General features: G+C 32.4%; 2 protein-coding genes and 1 pseudogene across 3 annotated transcripts in view; all 3 read right to left on the reverse strand.

Annotated features, from left to right (window-relative positions):
* LOC136822532 (dimethyladenosine transferase 1, mitochondrial-like) overlaps positions 1–8,857 on the reverse strand; it is a 35,472-nt gene extending 26,615 nt beyond the window's left edge. The window contains exons 1-6 of the mRNA XM_067078798.1: positions 8,687–8,857; positions 8,046–8,194; positions 7,424–7,544; positions 6,719–6,870; positions 6,067–6,186; positions 5,200–5,327 (exon numbers count right to left, since the gene is read on the reverse strand). Coding sequence (XP_066934899.1) covers positions 5,200–5,327; positions 6,067–6,186; positions 6,719–6,870; positions 7,424–7,544; positions 8,046–8,194; positions 8,687–8,813 — 797 coding nt within the window. The 5' untranslated portion in view covers positions 8,814–8,857. The remainder of the gene's footprint in view (positions 1–5,199; positions 5,328–6,066; positions 6,187–6,718; positions 6,871–7,423; positions 7,545–8,045; positions 8,195–8,686) is intronic.
* A 1,258-nt stretch (positions 8,858–10,115) lies between these two features.
* On the reverse strand, positions 10,116–10,700 carry LOC136822512 (PRELI domain-containing protein 1, mitochondrial pseudogene; annotated as a pseudogene).
* A 1,709-nt stretch (positions 10,701–12,409) lies between these two features.
* LOC136822524 (centrosomal protein of 85 kDa-like) lies at positions 12,410–20,269 on the reverse strand. 2 transcript variants are annotated; one of them, XM_067078790.1, is made up of 15 exons: positions 20,131–20,269; positions 18,471–18,656; positions 17,161–17,275; positions 16,711–16,914; positions 16,255–16,345; positions 15,931–16,007; positions 15,641–15,716; positions 15,457–15,552; positions 15,221–15,279; positions 14,660–14,774; positions 14,376–14,525; positions 14,156–14,218; positions 13,900–13,956; positions 13,468–13,567; positions 12,410–13,149 (listed from the first exon to the last, which is right to left on the reverse strand). In XM_067078790.1, the coding sequence occupies exons 1-15, from the start codon at positions 20,183–20,185 to the stop codon at positions 12,980–12,982; spliced, it is 1,614 nt and encodes a 537-aa protein (XP_066934891.1). In that variant the 5' UTR covers positions 20,186–20,269; the 3' UTR covers positions 12,410–12,979. The 2 variants fall into 2 exon arrangements, with proteins under 2 accessions (XP_066934891.1, XP_066934892.1); XM_067078791.1 differs by having other exon boundaries at positions 12,891–13,149; positions 18,471–18,629; positions 20,131–20,263.
* Positions 20,270–21,705: the final 1,436 nt, after the last annotated feature.

Here is a 21,705-nt window from a genome sequence, read left to right on the forward strand (position 1 = left end):
TTTTTTTCTTATTCAAACAAGAAGTCGAAGAGGCATGAAAACCCAGCCGGATAAGAATAGTCGAATAATTGTTCACAATGCGCCGTGTGAACTTGAATAGACAAAGCGCTGCTTCTTCATAAACAGTCATACAGCACCACAGTCAGCAACAAGCTAATGAAAGGCCCGATGTCGGGTTAATCTGTCTCAATATTTATGGAATTTTAAATTGGCTTCAATAAAAATTTAGGGGGATGATAAGATGAGATATTTTAGAAGTGAATCACGAGGGCCCTTTATTGGGTTCTGGATTCTGGTTCACAGATTTCTGTAAAGCCCAAAGGGCTAGATGGCGTGCTTAAGTATTTCCAAGCAGAAAAAAGTGAACATCGCAAAAATTATTGTTGCTATTGTTTTGGAAAACCCGCGAAGCTTCTTATTGGTCAAGCGCTGAAATTCTATTGTAATGTCGCATGACCTAGGTAGGATTTCCTACCTAACCTCGGCACACGTTTCAGCCAAAGCACAAAATCTACCCCTTCGGGCTTTATAAATCTATGCCATATAGTAGGTTCTGGACAATAACCCCCTCCTTTAAAGGTATTTTTCAGAAGGACGACACGATAAAAACATAACACGATAAAGTCACACAGGAAAATGGAAGAAACTGGGATTAAACACAGTGATTACAGAAATTATCACTAGTAAATAATATATGACAATTTTTTGGCGCGCAGAAACTCGTTAAACCTGATATATACATATCTTTTTTAAACAAGAACAATTTTATAAGACCATTAGACTGATTTTCGGCCAAAACCCAGGAACAAATTTAAGAACAATCCCATTCTGAATTTCAGCAATGATTTAGCCGAGACTTCAAGCTCCAATAAAATCAAACGAGTCAATGGTAAACTTAAAAATCGGAACAGCTTAGCCTGAGCCAAAATTTGCTGGTTTTTATAAAAAAAGAATGTGTTGTGCTTTCTCTGGTGAGGTGACTCGTGTAATTCAGAATCAGATGTATTGTACGAGCGAAATGTTCAAAAGACGTTTTCTGTACGTCCTTCTTAGACACATGATTTGTTTTTCTTAATCCTTCGGAAAAGTAAACCCTCTAATGAAGTACTTTTCAAGTGTACTAATTTTTTCCTGTTTATATATATGACGTTAGTTGACTATCGCTGAAATAGGATTCAAAAAGAGGATAAAAAATTCCATTGTGCATTTTGTTGACAAGTGCATGATTTTTATTTTTATAAAAAATGCACCAAATTTTTTACAAAAGCCACTTGTTTGTGATAAGGTCCCCTCTCAAATCCCTCCCACAGTGTTAAGTGGCTGCATTTTTCAGGCAGTCGGGATTAATCTAAATTTACGTAAGAAGCTTAAACCTTATTAGTCCTATTATTAGGGCGGTCAAACGTTTCAAAATCTATTATAGAAAGGCTATAAAATCTAATTTAAAAAATATTTCATAGTCTTGCAAATTGAACTTCGATTGCTCTACAGATTGAAGTTGATTAATTCGAACAATCGATGAGTAATAAGGTTCGGAGTATATAAAATTGATCGAATTTCTATTGGTTTTGGATGATATCATATAAAATTAATGAAATAATGTAAGCAATCGAGTATAGTAGAATGCAACCAAAAGACTAATTGCGCGTCAACTGATTCAAAGCTCAAAAAAAATGTTAAACAAATTTGAGTCATTTACGGACTTTGCGTTGTATAGAATCAGTTCAATTACTCAATTTTTACTTTACATAAAGGTAGCCAAATCTAATTTTGACTTTCGCTACTTAAAACACACTTGATATATTCAAATGGATCGGTTTTGACTTTTTTAAATAGAAAATTCTTGTTGATACATGTTTTTTTTAATAAGAACATCCAAAATTGGTGAAGCCTTTGCGTGTTCTTAACTTTTTGAGTTTTACGCTTAAAAATATTCTTCTTAACTTGTTCTTAATATTTTGGCCATCGAAGCTAAAGTTCTTAGATATTTTTGTTCTCATATAAAAAAATCATGTTAAGCTATAAAAAATTTCAAACCATTCTTTATAAATATTATTTTTACAGCCGTCACCGCCCTTTTAGCACATTTTGTCTGTGAAAATCGATAAAATCAATTTTGATGATAACGCTTTGAGAAGGACTCCTTAGACCTTTGTTGCATCTATAACAAGTATAAGTACTTTCACATAAGGAATTAGAAACAGAATTGGACTTCCTATAGTTATTTTGTTAATTCTTTTTTAGATAGTGATTTTTTGAGTTCGTATGCCAATCGAAGTTCAATCAAATGTATATTCCCCAAGTTTGTTTTCTTCGGTTCGAGGACACTCGTTCTCGACTGAAGTTGAGAGCTAATTTATTTCCCAGTGATGGTAAAGTACTTGTCGCTTATTGTTTTATGAGTCATTTGGTAATTTTCTTCGAAGGTACACTCGCCCCTGATTTGCTTTCCTTGTAACATATAACATTATAAGAGGAATGATGGCAACCTATATGCTAGCAGATCAGACTTTAGTAATCAAACAGCAACGAATGATAAAGCTAGGCTAGAAACGATGGACAATTCAATATTCAAAGAAAAACAAGTGATACTTTTATGGACCTACCTGGTTATGCATTTAACACATATATAATTGATATCTACATAAGCGTGACCATTAAACAATCATTCAGAACACAAATAGTGACGATCTATTAAAATTAGTCGTTTGTTTCTTATAAAAAAAAACACGTTTAGAAACCAAAATTTCATGCTCTTGAAATATTCTTTCATATTCAAGACTTCGAGAGCAAAAAAACATATCTCATTAAAAAATTCAGTAATTTTAAGAACATTGACGTATGCTTATTAATAGTGATTCTTATAGATAAATATGCGTTTTTTGAGCTGAAAAATTCTTTTTTTACAAAAATCTGCTTGAGCCATCGTTTAGCTACTTTCACGCAAAAAGTCAGAAAAAAAACAAGTCCAAAAAACCCTTTTTTTAGCCGTTTTTTAGCTGAAATTTACCCCAAAGTTTTTTTTCCAAAAATCGAGCTCCGTCACATTCGAGGGTTAGTTATCCATCTTTGTGCAAAAAATCATAAAGAATAAAAGAGCCAATCTCGAGAAAAAGCTAATATACCTAAGTAATTGATAGTGTGCTTATAAAAAAATATCGATTTTGGCCAGTTTTTCTATAAAAACACGCCAAGAAACCAAAATTTCATGTCGAAACACACATATTCTTAAGAAGTAAGCCCTCCTGAGCAAAAAAAACATCTATCTCATAAAAAAATTGAGTAACTTGACTAAGAACATTGATGTATGCTTATTAATAGTGATTCTTATAGATAAACATGCGTTTTTTGAGCCAACATATTTTTTTTGCAAAAATCTGCTTAAGCCATCTTTTACCTATGATGGTACCCTACTTTCATGCAAAAAATCAGAAAAAATTAACGACCTAATTTTTCACGAAGTCCAAAAAACCCGTTTTTTAGCCGTTTTTTGGCCCAAATTTGCCCAAATTTTTTTTTTCGAAAATCGGGCTCCGTCACATTCGAGGGTTTATAGTTATGCATCATTGTTCAAAAAATCATAAAGAATGAAAGAGCCAATCTCGAGAAAAGCTAATACCTAAGTAATTGATAATGTGCTTATAAAAAAATATAGATTTTGGCCAGTTTTTCTATGAAAACACGCCAAGCAACCAAAATTTCATGTCGAAACACACATATTCTTTAGAAGTAAGCCCTCCTGAGCAAAAAAAACATCTATCTCATAAAAAAATTGAGTAACTTGACTAAGAACATTGATGTATGCTTATTAATAGTGATTCTTATAGATAAACATGCGTTTTTTGAACCAAAAATTTTTTTTTGCAAAAATCTGCTTGAGCTATCTTTCACCTACTTTCATGCAAAAAATCAGAAACAAGCTAGATGCTGAATGGACCTACCTGATGATGAAAGTTAGATAGCAATGCGAGGAGAAAAAAATCAGTCAGAAAATATATCGTTTAGCGAAAATGCATAACGCAATAAATTCATCATTGATTGTTGATGGGGGGAGAGGGAAGGGTTGTAGGGAAAAATTAATAGAAAGTTCTGGTCGCAAAAATCAGTTTTATTGACAATTGAATCATGCTTGATGGTGAGCATTGTTATCAATAATGTTTTTGTGTGAAGAACATAGAAATACAAGGAAACATATAATGAAATCTGCAAGACGGCGATTTCCGGCCATTTTAACCGGAAAAATTTTTTCTCAAAATCGAACTCGGCCATGTTTTGAGCATTGCAAATACGATCTTTCTGCAAAAAAATCAGAAAAAGTAAAGATGAAATTCGAGAAAATGTAAAAAAAAAACGGGTTTTCCGGCATATTTCTGGCATTTTCGGCCGCGGAAAAAATATTTTTCGAAAATCGGGCTCCGTCACATTTTAGGTATGTCATTTGCATCGTGTGCAAAATTCATGAAAAAATATAAGTACAGCTCGAGAACTTCAGAGAAATACCGTTTTTCCGGCGGAAAATAGGCTGTTTCCGGCGATTTTAGAAAGTTCCGGCTTTCAAAAATCACTTTATGACAATTAAACCATGCTGATGGTGGGGATTGCTACAAATAATGTTTTGTGTGAAAAAACAACGAAATATAAGGAAAAAGTCCAATGAAAATCTGCAAAAACGGCGATTTCCGGGATATTTCGGCATTTGAGCCGAATAGAATTTTTCTCAAAAAATCGGACTAATCCATTTTAGGCTTACTAATACGCCTCTTTGTGCAAAAAATCAGAAAAAACTAATGATGAAATCTCGAGAAAATGCCAAAAAACCGGTTTTTCCGGCATATTTCCGGCATTTTCGGCCGGAAATGAATTTTTTTCGAAAATCGGGCTCCGTCACATTTTGGGCATTACCATTTTGCATCTTTGTGCCAAAAATTAGGAAAAACTAATGAGCCAATCCCGAGAAAAGCTAGTAACGAACGGACGAACGGACGAACGGACGAACAGAGGTTAATTTATAGGACCTACAGCCCACCTGGGTAGGTCCAAAAATTAACGACCTAATTTTTCAGAAAAAACTAACGAGCCAATCATGAGGAAAGCTAATAACGAACGAACGAACGGACGAACAGACGAACGGACAAAGGTTAATTTATAGGACCTCCACCGGGGTAGGTCCAAAAACTTTATGAATGTATGACAACTTACTTTATCGAATGTCTGATAATTTTCTTTCGTTTTGAAAAAATCGCTTTGACTACTTGCTCGAGAATGTCAAACGATACGTCCACTTTTGGTTGAATCCGAGGGACGAAATGTATCAACCATGCATCGACCTAAAAGAAATGAAAGCCAATAAAATATAAATATTATTAAGTTTTAAATAACAGATGAAACTGAATTGTACCTTAAGTAAAGAAATTTTGGTGAATTTGGCAAATCACCTAAAATTTCTCCATATTCGCCAAAAATTTCTTCTCGACAAATTTAAATTTATAGGTCATTCGCCAAAATAAAATTTAATTTTCTTTCAATTTTGTCTAGAGCTATTTCTCCTAAAAAACTTGCATTCGCCAAAATTTCTTCTTGCCAAGATTTTTTTCTCTTAAGTTAATTCGGCAAAGGGTAACGAATGTTCTATCTGTCAGGCAGAGAGAATTCTTTTTCCAATTTAAAACATTTTTACAACATTCTTGAAGTCTCAAGGCTGTCCCAAGTTTAAACATGGAGGACAAACAGACAGACGAACAGACACCAACCAAAATTTTTTTTAAACCTCAAATTATGAACTTTCTAATAGCTGCATAATTTGAAAACTTCTACACCGCACAGTAGTTAAGATTCACACAGCAAACAAAGGTGACCGAAAAAATGTTAAATCGACCGAAGGGAATTCAAGGCTAGTGAAGCAAAGTAATATTCAAAACTTACCGGATTTTTCTTTTCAAGAATCTGATAAAAATATTTTATGAAATCAATTTGTTAGAAAAATTTTCTTGCACAAAAGTAACCTTGTAAAATTACAGGTAGATTCTTAGGGGGTAATAAATATCCTCAGTATAATTAATTAATTACCTGTGGTTCAGGTGTGAAAACAGTCGATCGTAGTACCATTTCTTTGGTCACGTGACAATAAGTCTGCGCCATTATGGATAAACGTGATCGATGGTAATTGAATTCTTCTGCTACCAAATTCTTAAAAGGAAAACATTTTCATCAAATTTTGAAATTTAATTTTAAAGTCATCGAGCATTACCACGTAAATATAAAATTAATTGAAAACCAGCTGAAAAGATATTCACGAACAAAAATCAAGAACAACTGAAAGTTTACTTTTTGTTTCCACTGCATGTATTATATTAATTTCAGCCCCAATCCTTTAAAAAAAATTGACTTCGAGTCTTATCTAAGAAAATAAACTAAGCGTATAATAAGAGCACCCATTATAAGAAAATTCAACCCTGAGAATAATTTCGACAAAATGAGGGTAGGTCCTTTTATTAAAGGCATTAAAAACCTTTCCAGAAATTTAGAATAAAGCGTTTATTCATGATATCCATGACGTAATGTTTTCTACGGAAGACCCCGGTTTTGCCAGTAGTGGCAAATTTTTAACAACTTTTGTCTAGTTTAAATTTGCCACTACTTGCAAAAACCGGGGTATTTCCGTAGAAAAGATAACGTCATGAATATCATGAATACCAGTGATATTTTAAACATAATATACCTGGCCAACTTCTTTTTGGAAGACAAGGGTCATTGGGACTCTACCAAGTTGAAAAGGTCCTTTTCTTTCGGCAACAGCTTGCAACCATTGTAGTAGTAATGGTATGGAAACTGCAAATGGAAGATTACCGACCAACCGCACGTTTGGTACTTCTAAAAATCATTTCATTATTATTGTATTATATAACACTCTATTAAATTATCAAACACTCTAATGAGATAAAACCCTCTACAATAAAAATCATTTCATAATTTTTATAACAGAGAAATGTCTAGTTAAAATTAAATCTAATCCATCATTAGATGAATTTAGAATTCAGTCAAATTTCCTTCGTTCATTTTTGGATTTTGTTGGAAATTCGAAAGACAAAATTTAACAGAAAGACAGACAGACAGATGCTTTTTCTAGGCCAGGGATAAGCTTCACCTAAATATGAAGATCGCCTGCAAAATTTGACTAAAAAATTAGTAATCCTCGATTCCTTTGAAAACAATGAAATTACTACAGTTAGCTCTCTCTAATTCGATCTTCAGGGGATCAAAAATTTTCTTCGAATTAGGGAAGGATTCGAACTACAAAAAGTGTGTTATATTGATTTCTAGCTGAGAGACAAATATTTTAATTCGATAATAATAGAAAGAATCAAATTGAATAAAGTTGACTGTAGTATTAATTTATGATTAAATGAGTTTTTAAGCAAAATACCTTCACTTTCCCATTGTCTCATATGAACGGATTTTTTATTCCGAAGAGGAGACATCATATCGAAGGTCATAATATCTTGATGGTGTATGGTCAGGTGGTTGTGTGATGCGTCTCTTAATACCTTCAAACAAAAGATTTGAGATTCTTCAGCATCCAGGATGTCCAGAAAATAAAAAGATGATGAAAAACACACGCGGTTCGCCAGAGCTCAAAAGTCCTCTTGTTTTTTCTTTACAATATGAGAACATAAACACGTGTAAACTAACGAACAAAAGCTTAAAACATTACAAACCTAAATATAACCCCTCGCCCTCAAGAAACTAGTGTTACATTGCCAGGAGTACTAGACTATGTAAAAAAAGAGTGTGACAACGCAAAAGAGAAAGAGAGTTAGGATTGAGAACAAAGATAACAAACCAATGAGCCTGTCAGATTCATGAATAGATTCAACAACGAACAGAGGTAAGAAGGGTTTGAATTAGAAGTGAAGTAAAGCTTCCATCGACATATATAATAGAAGCCAGCAAAAATTAAAAAGTCTTGTATGAAACACTTCTCTTTTCTTTAAAAGGCTGTCTTCAAATAAAACTCATCAGGAAGAATTTTATAAAACATAAAATACCTCAAGTGAAGGGAGAAACCGTTCATCGATTTCAACACCGTGCACGTGCTTGACTCCATTGTTTAATAGTGAACGTGTCAAAGAGCCTGGGCCTGAGCCAACTTCGATCACATGGCAATCGAATACATCTGCCTTTCGTGCTATTTTATCTGAAAAATAATGGGTACATAGAATACAATACTACAACAACAATACAAAACACCACTTGCAACAAAAACAATATAAAAGAGATGGGTTCGACTAAACCAGGGTGGAATCAGGGCCCTAGCAATGATCTGGAGAGTTAAGGGACCAAAATATAGGGTCTATAAAGGAGGCGCAACCAGTTTGCACCGGCAGGAGGAAATTTCGATTTCGAACTTCTATAATAAGCCTTGTACGCCTATTATGCCTTGAAATGACGCTATCTGAGACTGACTTTGCCCAGAAGCAAAGCAACTGAAAGTGTTCAACCGTGATGTTTTACAAATAATATAACTATTATTTGAAATAAGTGAAGCTAGGTCATGTTTAAGAAGCCACTGCATTGAGCAATTGTCTTTTGACGTCATCAACATAACGAATAAAAACGATAACCAGATAAAATTGCATCAGCTCAACAAAAATTAATAAAAACTCAACGAAACAATAGCATATCTCACCTGTGACGTTTAAATCGAGGATGAAATTTTGACTGAGTTGTTTCTTTGCGCGTAAACCGTACATGCGAATGAGATCGGATATCTTTGGCATGGGCGGCAGGCGGAGTTGTTTGGCGGCTGCTGACATCTTTCTTGAATTTTTATTTTATAATTTATTCTATTGAAAATTCTAAAAAATTGAAAATGAAAGAAAATATCATCTTCGTAGTAAGCCTACAGAAATCATCTTAGGTCCTGAGCAAAATCTTCAAAAAGCCTTACCTAATTATAGCTTCTAAAGAGAAGATAATAATTTGAAAAAGGGACATTATAGAATCCTCCAAATTCTCTTAAAATTGAATATGAAATGACTTAAACTATGAATTTGACTATTACCATAGTCAGATTTTTGTAGGTCAACAATCATTCGATTGTCCCCTCATTGATAGACTGGAGTCGTTTATAATGCGTGTAATACTAATAATACCAATACTAATAATAATAATAATAATACGGGATTTAGTTTGTATAAACGACTGGAACAATCCGGTGTTCCAGCCTTATAGATACAGGGGCTAGCTACGCAGAAACTTGCGTAGCGAGAAAACAATTTATCAAGCAACAACAAACTCTCAAAACGAAATCAACTCAAATGAAAAACTTTCAATACGCAAATCCACACATATTTTTTTTCTCAAGAATTATTTTGAGCAGGAAAAAATTATAATTGCAATATTGACACTTTTCTTTTGTTTGGAGTTAGTGCACAAAGGTTTCTAGACGACTAAAATTGTTCCATTCATTACTTTTTGCTTTATTTCTAATATGTATAAATTAGTCGTCTAGCTTGCTAGACTACCTCATTGAATAATGATTAAATTTCTATCATGATAAAAAAATTTAAGAGAATGGCTACAATTCTGGTTTGAAGGTTTATTTTTATAAAGAACTTAGATTGTGTAATGTTAAATAATCAAATTAGAAGCTTTTTAGCAGAAATCTTTACTATAAGGAAATTTTATCTAATCCTGATTATCATAAATTTCATATTTATATAAAAAATACAATTTTAGAAAAAATAGAGAAGTTCTTGGAAACAAACAAGAAAAATTGAAACTGAGGAGCACTAAAAATTAGAACCACCTCTGAAAGAAACAAAATGACCAATTTTAAATTCAAGACCTTTGAAATTTCATTTTATCATACTAGTTACTACGTTTCAACTTCTTTAAATACTTAATATCAGGAAGAAAGACGAATTCCGATCCTAATACATAGGTCCCATTAAGCGAAAATAGTACAGTACTTTTTTTCAGTGCCCACCCTCCCTCCTTCAAACATTGAAAGTTGGGGAAGGGTGAGCTTAGCGAGCTTTAAATTAGATTCATGGGATAGCAATTCTATTCACGAGTAAGTGACAGTTAAAATTATCATGGGTTTCATCATATTATCATAATGTGGATTGTATCCCATTGCTAACATGAACGTCAGATTGTCGATATTGTGAGGTAGCAGTCGTTGAAGTCCTTCTTGTCGACGAATCACCGCCTAAAACACTTGTAAACCCGCGATGCATTCTCTGTATATTCGAATTATATCTGGACAATCCGAAACGTTCAAAAACAGGTTTCAATCCCGGGAAATAAGATTCAATCCAAGCTCGACGTTGAACACTTGTTAATTCTTTGTTATCAGTATCTATAGAAAACACACAACGCTCTTCTACAGATAACAAAGTATTATGGGTAATATTACGAGTATATGTTGTTATTAAATGATTCTGTATATCAATATGTGATTCTTCCAAGATATAAACAGTAGCCGTTGGAAGAAATTTCATCAACCATCCAGGTACTTCATTTGTTTTGGCAAAAATCCTTGTTGTTTTTAGAACGTTGTTTTCATCTAAACTTCGTTTAATGACATCTTCGCCTAATACATGTTTACTTTGTGGGTTTGGATATCGTTTGTAAAATACCGAACATATATCAAGCCATGTGTGATGCAATATCTGTACAGATTCGTTAAATCTCATCTTGCATTTCTATATATTTTTGAATTATTTTATTATTCTTTCTTTTTTATAAGTCATTCTAAAAGGAATAAGTAGAAAAAAATAGATATAAAGTTGACTGTAAAAGACAACAATGATGATCAGAATTATAAAATATTGAAATTGAAACTGTTCAGTGTAACAAAAGCACATCACACCATGATTTTATATTGAATTTTCTCTATACCTCTATAATATGAATGCTATTAATATCTTATTTTTATTAAGTTTAAAAAAATAATTAGATGATTCGAGATCTTTGTGAATTCTTTCTATGATTTTGAGTAAAACGCCCAAGTCTTGTTCCCTGAACTTTTTTTTGAAACCCCTGAAAACGTTTATTCTACAAGTTACAAGAAAAATAAAGTCACAGAGTGCTAAAAAAATTGAGCAAAAATGGAACTTGGAAATTGCCACACAGTGACTTCAGTTAGTTTAATACTTCAAAAATCATTCTGGAATTTAGAAAATTGAATATTTCCATTATTAAAGGAAATTAGAGACTTGCTTGTATTATGTAGAAATTTGAGAGCATTGAAAACGAATTATTAGATAAAAAATTATCCGCTCTCAAAGCACGTATCATTATTTTTGCATTAATTTGGAGATATCTAATTAAACTCGTTTTTTTTTAAATACTACCGGGTGCACCAAAAAATACAGGTTTGTCGAGATATTGTGAGCTTCAGGATTTAAATTTTTTGTTCATTCTTTTTTTATTGTATAGAGGATGCTCTAACTTGAATTTTGAGCTATCATGCATTAAATTTGAAAAAGTAGTTCGAAAGTTATTTCCAAAAAAATAACATTTTTTCCATGTCGAAATTTCAAAAAATCGGTAAAGACAGCAATCACGTTATAAATAAAACAAAATGACAAAAAGACAATTTCATTGTTTTTATTATTCTTTTTCTCTTATCTTATATTTTGCCAACAGTTTTTCCATATTATTTGCACGTCATAAACATTTCCAACACCATAGAACTCAATGCAGACCCAAGTTATTTTAGCAACTAGTCGAGGAATGGTGATCTATTTTTTCAAAAAAATCTCCATATAGCACACACATCAAAACCTCTCTTGTAGATTTCCAAGAAATTTTCTTCAGCTTTTCCAAAAACATATTATACCACATGGGAATAGCTTGTTTTACCATATTCTTAAATTCCGTTACGAGTTTTGATGAACACAGTTGCTTTTTTTGGTGTTTTTATGTGTAAAGAAGGTAAGTGTCAAGAGAAAAGTTTGCTCGCTGTTTTTGATGATTTTTTGAAATTTCGACATTAAAAAAAGTCAGTTTTTTTGAAATAATTTTCGAATTGCTTTTTCAAACCTAGTGCATGATAGCTCAAAATTCAAGTTAGAGCATCCTCTATGCGATAAAAAGAGCATCCTCTATGCGATAAAAAAAGAATGAACAAAAAATTTAAATCCTGAAGCTCACAATATCTTGACAAAGTTGTATACTTTTTTTTTGGTGCACCTGGTATACCCATGAAACATTTTGTTTATCATCTAAAAATTATGTACAAAATTTTTTCGTCTATATAATTAGAAGGTGCAGATGCCCATAATTTAATAAAAAGTGCAGCTAAGTGACAAGAAACATTAATAATCTAATTTTACAATGGAAATCCTTAGAGTAAATTAAAGCTTTTTTAGTTCTTGTTACCTTATACCATAGCACATCGTTTGTAATATCTCTATTTCTAATATTATGTACATATCAGACATTATTAAATAAATAAAAAGTCTTTAAAAAATCTTAAGGAAACAATATATTATAAACTATCTGTAAAAAATAACAAACCAAACTAAAACAAAAGAAAGGGACACTCAAAGATAAACCTATTTAGTTTGGTCTAAAAAGTATAGAGAAATTCCTAAGGGACCATGCATAAAAATATTTAGAAGGTGACATTTTCTTAAAATTGAGGGCTAACTAGAAAGGCATTTTTTTAGAACCGACGATATCCAACTTCAACCATATTTATATGCCATCCAAAAACCAGGAATTTTTGTTTTATTAATGACATTACATCATATTAATGGCTTTGATTACTTCATTTTTCAATGGTTACTTTAATAAACATCTTTTGGTGATTCTAAGGCCATCATTCAGTGGCGAAAGAGAAAGACATCATTCATGAAACCATTTGTTGCGATGATGTAATGTGAATTACAGACGAGGAAGGGAATAAGAAGTATGTCCACTCCAAAGACAACTCGTCCCAAACAAATTGAATACCATAAAGCATATGTTATTGAGTAATACACATATTTTTCCCAATCTCTTCTGCATGCCTTTCAGCAATCATTGACCTCAATCCGTCTAAATCATTCTTGATTTGTGATATCTTTTCAAGTCTTTCTTTTAACTCTTTGATATTAAGATCAGATTTGGCTTTCTTTTGTTCTTCCCTTGGTGAATCTAAATGAAAATTCAAAGAAATTAAACATGAAAATGAAAAAGTAAAACTAATACCACTGATAAAAATCTTTTTAAAGTAAGGAATCCAAAATTTCTCCAAAGTTTATCCCACATATCTCCCTAGAGGTGCTAGAGAAATCCACTCTTTCACCTGTGATTCCAACTTTGCACACTGTAACAGAGTATAACCTACCTTAACACAAGGATCCTTGATTTAACAATAGATTCAGTAGGATGGACAAAAATAGTGGATGGATAATTTGCTCCACAACAATGTTATTAAGACTTCACAAAAGATATCAAAGTAAAAATTGATACCTCTTAGACCGAGCAAAAGTTGGATATCTGGTTCTTCACCCAATGACATCTTCTGGCAAAGTGTTACAAAGTTTTTAACCTCGTCAAAACAACTCAATGTCTAAAAAATATCAAAGAATTTATATTGCCTTGGCAAACTTTGTTTTCAAACTGTGTTATGTTTGGCTGCACATTCTTACTATCTAAGACGAAATAATCAAACATAAAACTGGATTTTAATTTAACTATTTTTAGACCTGAAGATAGGCCAGTTCGAAATATTATAGTCAAATAAAATAACATTAATTGTTGGTTCAACGTTATCTGGTAAGACCAAGTTGATGAAACATGTCTTGGAGACTGTTATACCAGTCATTCAACAGCATAAAGAAAAAACCCAAGCTTTCATAAAAATTTACATTAAATTTAATAATACAATAAAAAACAGCTTACAGCAGAAAATACAGAACATAGGGTTTGCTCCATCTCGTCAGTATATTTATCTTCTAGCTGTAAAAAGATAAGGTTAGGTTATTTATGTGACAATAAAATTTCCAAAAGATTTTCGAAGTTCTGCTGGAGTAGAAATATATCATTTTGCATGTTAAAATGCAGTAACCACCTAACCCCAGAGAGACACTGTTGGTGTAAACAAGCTGAAATATACGCTTAATTTTACAGGTCCTAGAAATATTTGATATTTTATTACCTTTTTCAATTTCCCTTCTACCATCAATTTTTCTTTTAAAAGTTCCTGATTTCTTGCTTGAATCTATAAAAAAATCAAAGTAAAAGGTGGATGAGATTGCAAAACAATAGTACTTCTTATCCTGGTTTAACATCTCATATGAGAAAGATTTAATATTGAACAGGAAGCTGCAGGAAGGATGATAGATTGGAGTGTACAGTACAGTTTAAAAATTTTTAACCTGCGTGATGAAAGCACTTTTTTCTTGTAATTTATCTTGAAAACATCCCACATCATGCTGTAGCTTTTGCTTTTCATTTTGACTTTCTTTCTTTCTGGCAACTAGTTCATACTGGAAACGTGTCAACTTCTTTTGAGTTTTAGCCAGATTCTAGAAAAAAGACTAAATGTTTACTTTACTGATAAAAGGACATTGTTTTTTATGAGTATGTTTTAAGAAAGAAAAGATATCTAAAGTCACCATAATCTATTATAAATCTCAAGGCTTCAAATAGCATAAAAAACCTGTTTCAGTTCAGTGTTTTCTGCTTGTAATGTTGTCATATCATTCTGTTGTTTCTGAAAATCACTTATGGATATGGGACCCAGTCTGTCATACTTCTCCAAATGCCGATTTAACCTAGCATAAATAAAAGAGCACTAAATGATAGCAAATAGCTTCATCCATTCATTTTGGGGTCTTCTTGTATCATATTCAAACATACATATGAAATTCTTGCTGAAAGCTGCTGAAAGCAATAGCCTCAAATATAGCCAGAACAGTGTAGCCAAGCACCAGAACAGCGGTTTCATAACGAAATGGAAGGCCAAGAGAGACCTAGCTGTCTTGAGAAAACAATTATTTTGCCCATAACAACTTTTTGGGAATTCTCAATATTATGTCAGAAGACAATTGTTTTTTGAAAGATTGAAAGATTAATCAACAAGAAGCTTATAATATTATTAGGTGTGAGGATGTAACCTTGTAAGTAGTATAATTATAAACAAGAAGAAATCAGAGCAAAGAAATTGCTAAATAACAACTCAAATTTTCACAAAAAAAATTCAGAAAATAAATTTACATACTGTGACACTTCATTTTGAAGTTCGTTGATCTTCCTTCCTGCCTTGTCTAGTTGGGATTGCTAAAAAATTCACATAATTTCTCTTTAAGATAAAGACATTTTGAATTTTTCTATCAATGATCTAGTCCTTATTTTCATGTATTTAGTAAACTTTGCATTTAAAAGACAAGAGCCTGACATTTTTGTGGGAAGTTAATCAAGTGAATCAATACAATCATTAATAAATTGGAAATTAACCTTGAAAATAAGTTCTCGTTTGGTATCTTTGTAACTACTACAAATGTTTTCTTTATGCGTAAGAAGCTGGTCTCGCTCTTCTCTCAAAGCCTTTATCTGAAAAAAATAATTTAAGTTTTAAAGTATGAACTACTATGTTTAAAAATCAAAATTTTGAAAATAAAAGAGAAAAACCAAAACACACCTCCTTTTTCATCTCAGCAAACTCTTCACATGTGGGTAAGCTACTAAGATAACTTTCAAGCTTGGTGTTCTCTTGTCTAAAAAATAAAGAGAAGGAAATCAAATAAATCATTATTTTAAAAAGTCAACATAAGATATAAAAATCAATAATTACAAAACCTCAGTTAGTTAGTTTAGGATCACCTAAAATTATCTTTGTCAAGATATTTTTTTTTAAAGAAACAAGTAAAAACCAAATTATTCAGATTTCATTAAAAACAAACCTAGACCACAAATGGCATGAAGTATTACCTCAAAAAGTTCATTTCTGATTTAAGGCAGTCTGCTTGGCTTTCTTCTGATAACAAATTTTGATTGGCTGTTTCAAGCTGAAAGCAAAGGTTATAAAATGTTGCTGGTACACGCGGAAGTCTATTTGAGCACAAGTTTCTTATGTCAATCTTGCATTAAAAGAGGTAGAAGTAATTAAATTGCAATTTGCAAATAATGCAATCTTACTAGGACTATCTCATAATGAGGTAAGAGGTGAAGAATGGGAAAATGATGTCAATGTTATGTGCAAAATTTGGAATAATGAGTAAACAACTTAGTAAAAAGTACAAGTAACTTACTTACCTCGTTTTTCATTTTATCTATGATACTATCTTTGTTCAGATTGTTTTCTTTCAGTGCAATCGTCAATTTGACAACTTCATATTCTTTTTCTCTGCATGAGAAAAGAAAAGAGCCTTTTGTAATTTTGAAAAAATATTTGTGGCAAATATTCTTAAGCAATCATTAATTTTGTGAATAGTTGTTTTGGCGAACGTGACACTCTTTTGAATAACTAATTACTCCACAGCAGTTACCTAGAGACAAGATAATTTTTCATGTTTTTTATTGGCCGAGGGAAAGTAACGCATGTGGAGTAATTAATTATTCAAAAGACAGTCGCGTTTGCCAAAACATCTATACACACTGCATTTGTAAAAAAAGCTCACAGATTCTACTATTTGAATCCTTATCACTTATTGACATGTAAGAAATTCTTAACAGCTTTTTTAAATGATTTTGTTGTATTTTTTTCCTAACCCTAGTTTTCTTTGAAGCTTCTCCAATTCCCCATGATTTTTCGAGTTGGACTCTTGCATTTGGTACTTCATTATTTCTACTTGGCTTTCATATTCCTGCTCCAAGTAATTGTTTCTTGAGTCCAAATAAGCATGGTTGTTTTGAATAAGTTTTTGTTCCAAATTCAAACTTCTTTCTCTCTCTTTATCAATGATGTTCTGCAGGCTAAATTTGTATTGAAGTTGAAAGAATTAAAAACTCTAAGAATAGGAATCTGTGCTATAAAGGATGTATTGAATAGAGCGTTCAAATGTATTCAATACTATTAAGTATCCAATCTGGAATACTCTTCGGAGATTCACTATTAAACAAAGATTTCTACAAGGGGTACTGAGGGAAAATGAGGACACTCATTCCGCTCAAAAATTATCATTTTAAAAGAAAAGTCCAAAACTTGTTTGGGTAAAGAACCTTGATATCATGATGTCTTTTTGCTGAATGATATCATCTTGTGCTAAAAAACATCTGGATGTCTGTTCGATGGTTGACATGGTGCGTGATCTGACATTATGAAGCTGGCTTTCAACTGAAATGACAAATAATAAAGTAAACAAAACGATTTATGTTAATTTCATACTCAAAGTTTCATGCCATCCCATAGTGCGGAAAGGGGTCTGATCCCACCCTTCTTAAATGATCCCCCCTTCTTAAATGTGACCCTCCTAACGATTTAGAGTACATTAAAAACGAGACCGGTCTTGGTGCGGTCGTCCTCGTGCCGCTTTCCAACTGGTTAATTGTGCGAGTAAAAATTGAAAAAAGCGGCCAGAAGACCGCACAGTACCGTATGGTCCGTGCGTACAAAACGCCGACTTAAGCGGACGATGGTGCGGTCCCTGCCGTTTGTTTATATTTCTTTCGGTTGCCGTAAGAATTTCAGCCTCGAGTTCTAGCAAGCAAAACAACAACAACTCGTAAGCAAAAAGTCACCCAAGCAAAATGTCCGCACCATGACCGCACTGAATACTGCACTTATTCAAATGGTGCTCTTTAGTGACCGATCGAGTGTGTTTGAATGGATTTTTAGAAAATATTTTTTGATGATTTCTGGCCGATACAAAGGTATCATTTTACCGCACGGTAAGCGTTTCGCCGCTTTTTTGCCGCACATTTTATGGATCTGTCCGCACCAAGACCGGTCTCATTTTTAATGTACTCCAAATCGCTTGGGGGTTCACAAATGATCCCCCTTCTTGGCATCCCCCCCCAACCTTTAAAAATGCCTATCCCCCAAGGGTATGGGCTAAATTTTTTATGGTAAAAAGGGAAGGGAAACAGTAAAGAAAAATTAAATCTGGTAAATATAATACCACTTTTTAGTGAAAATAAAGGACTTCCTTTCAGGCAGACCAAATTTCATAACAGTGCTTGAAAATAATCTACAATATATGTAAGCCCCCCTTCTTAAACGATCCCCCTCCTTGCTACCCCCCACCCCCCTTGAAAATTTCTGATCCCCCCCTTCTTCACTTTTTTGGAAGGTGTCATCCCCCCCTTAAGAAAGGGGGGGGGGTCCGAACTATGGTCATCCAGGATGGCAATCTTCAGTGAAATCTTAATCCAAATAATAAAGGATATTATTTCATATAAGTTCTTTATTTTCTTTAGCTTTTAGTAACAGCAGGTTAATTCTTTTAAGCTCATTATATAAAAACAATATTCATAGCACTCCCCATTACTTATCAATCATATCCATTTATCATTCTACATCGAATTTTTACCTGATCTTATCGAGACAATTCCTGAATCTTTACGAGTAGATTTAAATTCATTTCCAGCCTCGTCATGGATTGCTTGTATTTTATCAGAGAAACCCAAATCATCGAAAATTCTGTGTCTCTCTTGTCTGCCAAGTGTTTTGTAAGGTGTACTCAAAACGCCTATGGAGGATTTTGAGTCAGTAAATTCTATAATGTAATATCATGTGAAGTTATTTCCACACAATTTTTGAATGGATTGATATGGTAAAAAAGGCAGTAAAGGGTCACTTACATTTAAAATAAAAAGAGCACCCAGAGAAGAGTCTTATTAACAGTATGTACCTGGTGTGCTTTAATAAGGCCTCTATTATCCTAATCGAACAACTGCTTGAATTTGTTTATGAGTATTGTACATTTTATTGTCGAACCTTTAACTTAAAGTTTGGTAGTTACCTCAAATGAATTTATAGTTATGAATATTCTTTTTCATTTTTAAAATCAGTTTTGGAATTGAAGAATCTATAAAGTATTTAACAAACTTGAGAGGTAGGAGATGAGATAATCTCAAAGTGTACTTTGGTTTACTGTTAAAGGTAAAATTAAATCACAAAATTTATGAACAATGAAACATTGAGACGTGATTTGAGGAAAATGTCTAAAAAATCATTTTCAATAAAAATACCGGGTGCGCCACAAAAAAGTTTCTCTCTTTGTAACTGATTTTCTCGAAATCGAAAAATTTTAAAAGAATCATTTCTATTCCATTGGAAAGAAGAAAGACAAACTTAAATTTTGATGGGTCATTTAATAAATTCGGTTCATTAGATCAAAAGTTATGCTCAATTGAATAAAAAAGTTACTTTCAGAAAGTGCCCGAAACCGTTAAAAATCGACCTATCAAAATTTTATTTTAAAACTAACAATCGCAATAGGCTTTACATGATTAAGAACATTTTTCAGTAATTAAACACATAAATTTTGAAACTGATGGGTCAAAAGGGTTGAGAATCTTCATCAAAATCATTTTAATTTACTTTTACCGACATTTCCTTCAGATTTTTGGTTGTAGACTGGATAAAGTCTATGTAAGGCTGGATGTATCTCGAAACCCATATTTTATTAATTTTTCTGAATTTTACAAGATTTTTTGGCTTTTTTCAACAAATTTTTTTCCTTTTAATGTAATTCAACCTTCCTTTGTGTAACAAAAGGTCATTTAGACAACCAATTATCATTTTGATTACTAAAACGAAAATACTGATGTATCATGTAATTATGCTTCTGTTTAATTTGATAGGTCAATTTTTAACGTTTTTGAGCACTTTCAGAAAGTAACTTTTTTATTCGATTGAGCATATCTTTCGATCTGATGAACCAAATTCAATAAATGACCCATCAAAATTTAAGTTTATTTTTCTTCTTTCCAATGGGAAAGGAATGGTTCTTTAAAACATTTTAGATTTCGAGAAAATTAGTTTCAAAGAGAGAAACTTTTTTGTGGCGCACCCGGTACAATATATAATATTTTACCATATGGTTAGAAAATTTAAATTTCAAATATTTTCTTACAAATTCCATGAGCTTGATTCAGTAGAAATAGACACGCCAGAAATTGACAAATAGATAGGCGTTAATTTTTAACACACCTTGTAAAAGTTAATTAATTGAAATAGCGCAATACCTGGTTCATTTGTTTCAGGAACTAAAGCAACAAAATTTTCCTTGTTCATCATCATTCTTTTAATGTCTACATCTCATACAAATCACCGATAGACATGGAAAAAGAATCATTCAAAAGCAATTATTTCTATTTAAAATCTGTAAAAACAATGTATATAATATAAGAATCAAAATTGAAAAATCCCCAGCTGCCTTGAAACATAGAGGTATAAAGAAAAACAGGAGTTGAATGTGTCGGTAATTGGTCGTTAAAGTCTTTTGATTTCCTTTATAAAATGTATCAAAAGAAATTCTAAGCTTGCCCGATGAAATAAGACATTTTAGTAGAACTCAAGTTTGTTCTAAACATTCTAATTATCAGTATTGAAGATTCTAGCCTTTTAATATACAAAAATTTGGATAAAACTTTGTCCATGAAACAAGTTTATGTTCCATTTTGTTATCCGTTCAATTTTGTTTTGAAAAGATATTTTCTCAAGCCAGAAAATGAAAATTTCTTTATAAGCACACACGATTTCAGACTCAATTTGTAGACATATCGCTGGAGAATTTTGGAGGAAAGTATCAAGCAATAGAGTTCACTTTAAAGAAAACATTGATTAAAAAATCTTATCATTTGATGAAGGATTGCCAAGTTTACAGTACAGGCCTTTTTTAGTCAAAATATTTTCTTACACTAATGTCAGAAACAATGAATCTCGTCTCATCTAATTTCTAAAGCTTAAATGAGCCCATAAGATTTCACCTATGAATAAAAGAGCTCATTAAAAATGCACGTAATATGAGATTATGAGCATGCATACATCGTAATTTTTTTAATCGTAGGGCGAGCTTGGTTACAATTGGTTACTTCTCCTGTTCCTTTATACCTCCATGCTTGAAATACCATAAGATAAGATGAGCTATAGATTTCTGCAAACAGCCGAAAATAGTCATCAACTTGCACATATTTACCAGGAGTAACAAAAAGATAAACTGTATTTAAACAAGCAAGTTGAAAAAGAGCCATATTAGTACAGCAGTCAGTAGACCACTACATAAAAAAGGCAACTATTGCCTTCATGGGAAATATTTCCCAAACGGGAAGGTGAAAATAACCCGAAAAAGAAACTGTTTCCAGATTATAAATTTTTCCCGTTTTGGTCAAGAACTTTTCATTGTCCCCGAGCAGGAAATAGAATTTTTGTAAACAAAGCAGATTTTTGTTTCCCGATTGAGAAAAAGTTTCCAAATAGAGAAGTTTTTAATTGGGAATGGGGAAAGTAGAATTAAGAAATGATTACCCGGTGGATTTCTTAACTACCTGGTGAATATTATCTATTTTCCCTCCTATACAAGAGTCTGAACAAGTTTTAATAAACTTTCCACAGGCATTTTTAAAGTGCTCAGAGGCCACTTTCTCGATTGGGAAACAGGTAAACTTCCCGATTTGGATAGTTTAGCCATTTCGGGAAGTTTTCCACCTTCCCGTTCGGGAAATATTTCCCGTTAAGGCAATAGTTGCTTTTTCCCTGTAGTGGTCGTGCCTATACAGGACCAACCAAATTTTATTACTCTGTTTTTGTTGATTAAACCA

This window comes from Clytia hemisphaerica, unplaced genomic scaffold (genome assembly GCF_902728285.1).
Source record: "Clytia hemisphaerica strain Z4C2 unplaced genomic scaffold, Clytia hemisphaerica genome assembly, whole genome shotgun sequence".
NCBI lineage: Eukaryota > Metazoa > Cnidaria > Hydrozoa > Leptothecata > Clytiidae > Clytia > Clytia hemisphaerica.

Coding starts and splice junctions, on each gene's coding strand:
- LOC136822524 (XM_067078790.1), bottom strand. CDS start 20,185: ATGATGATGAACAAGGAAAATTTTGTTGCTTTAGTTCCTGAAACAAAT. Junction 15,280..15,456: donor AACGAGAACTTATTTTCAAG/GTTAATTTCCAA, acceptor TGAATTTTTTAG/CAATCCCAACTAGACAAGGC. Junction 13,568..13,899: donor TATGTTCTGTATTTTCTGCT/GTAAGCTGTTTT, acceptor GATATTTTTTAG/ACATTGAGTTGTTTTGACGA.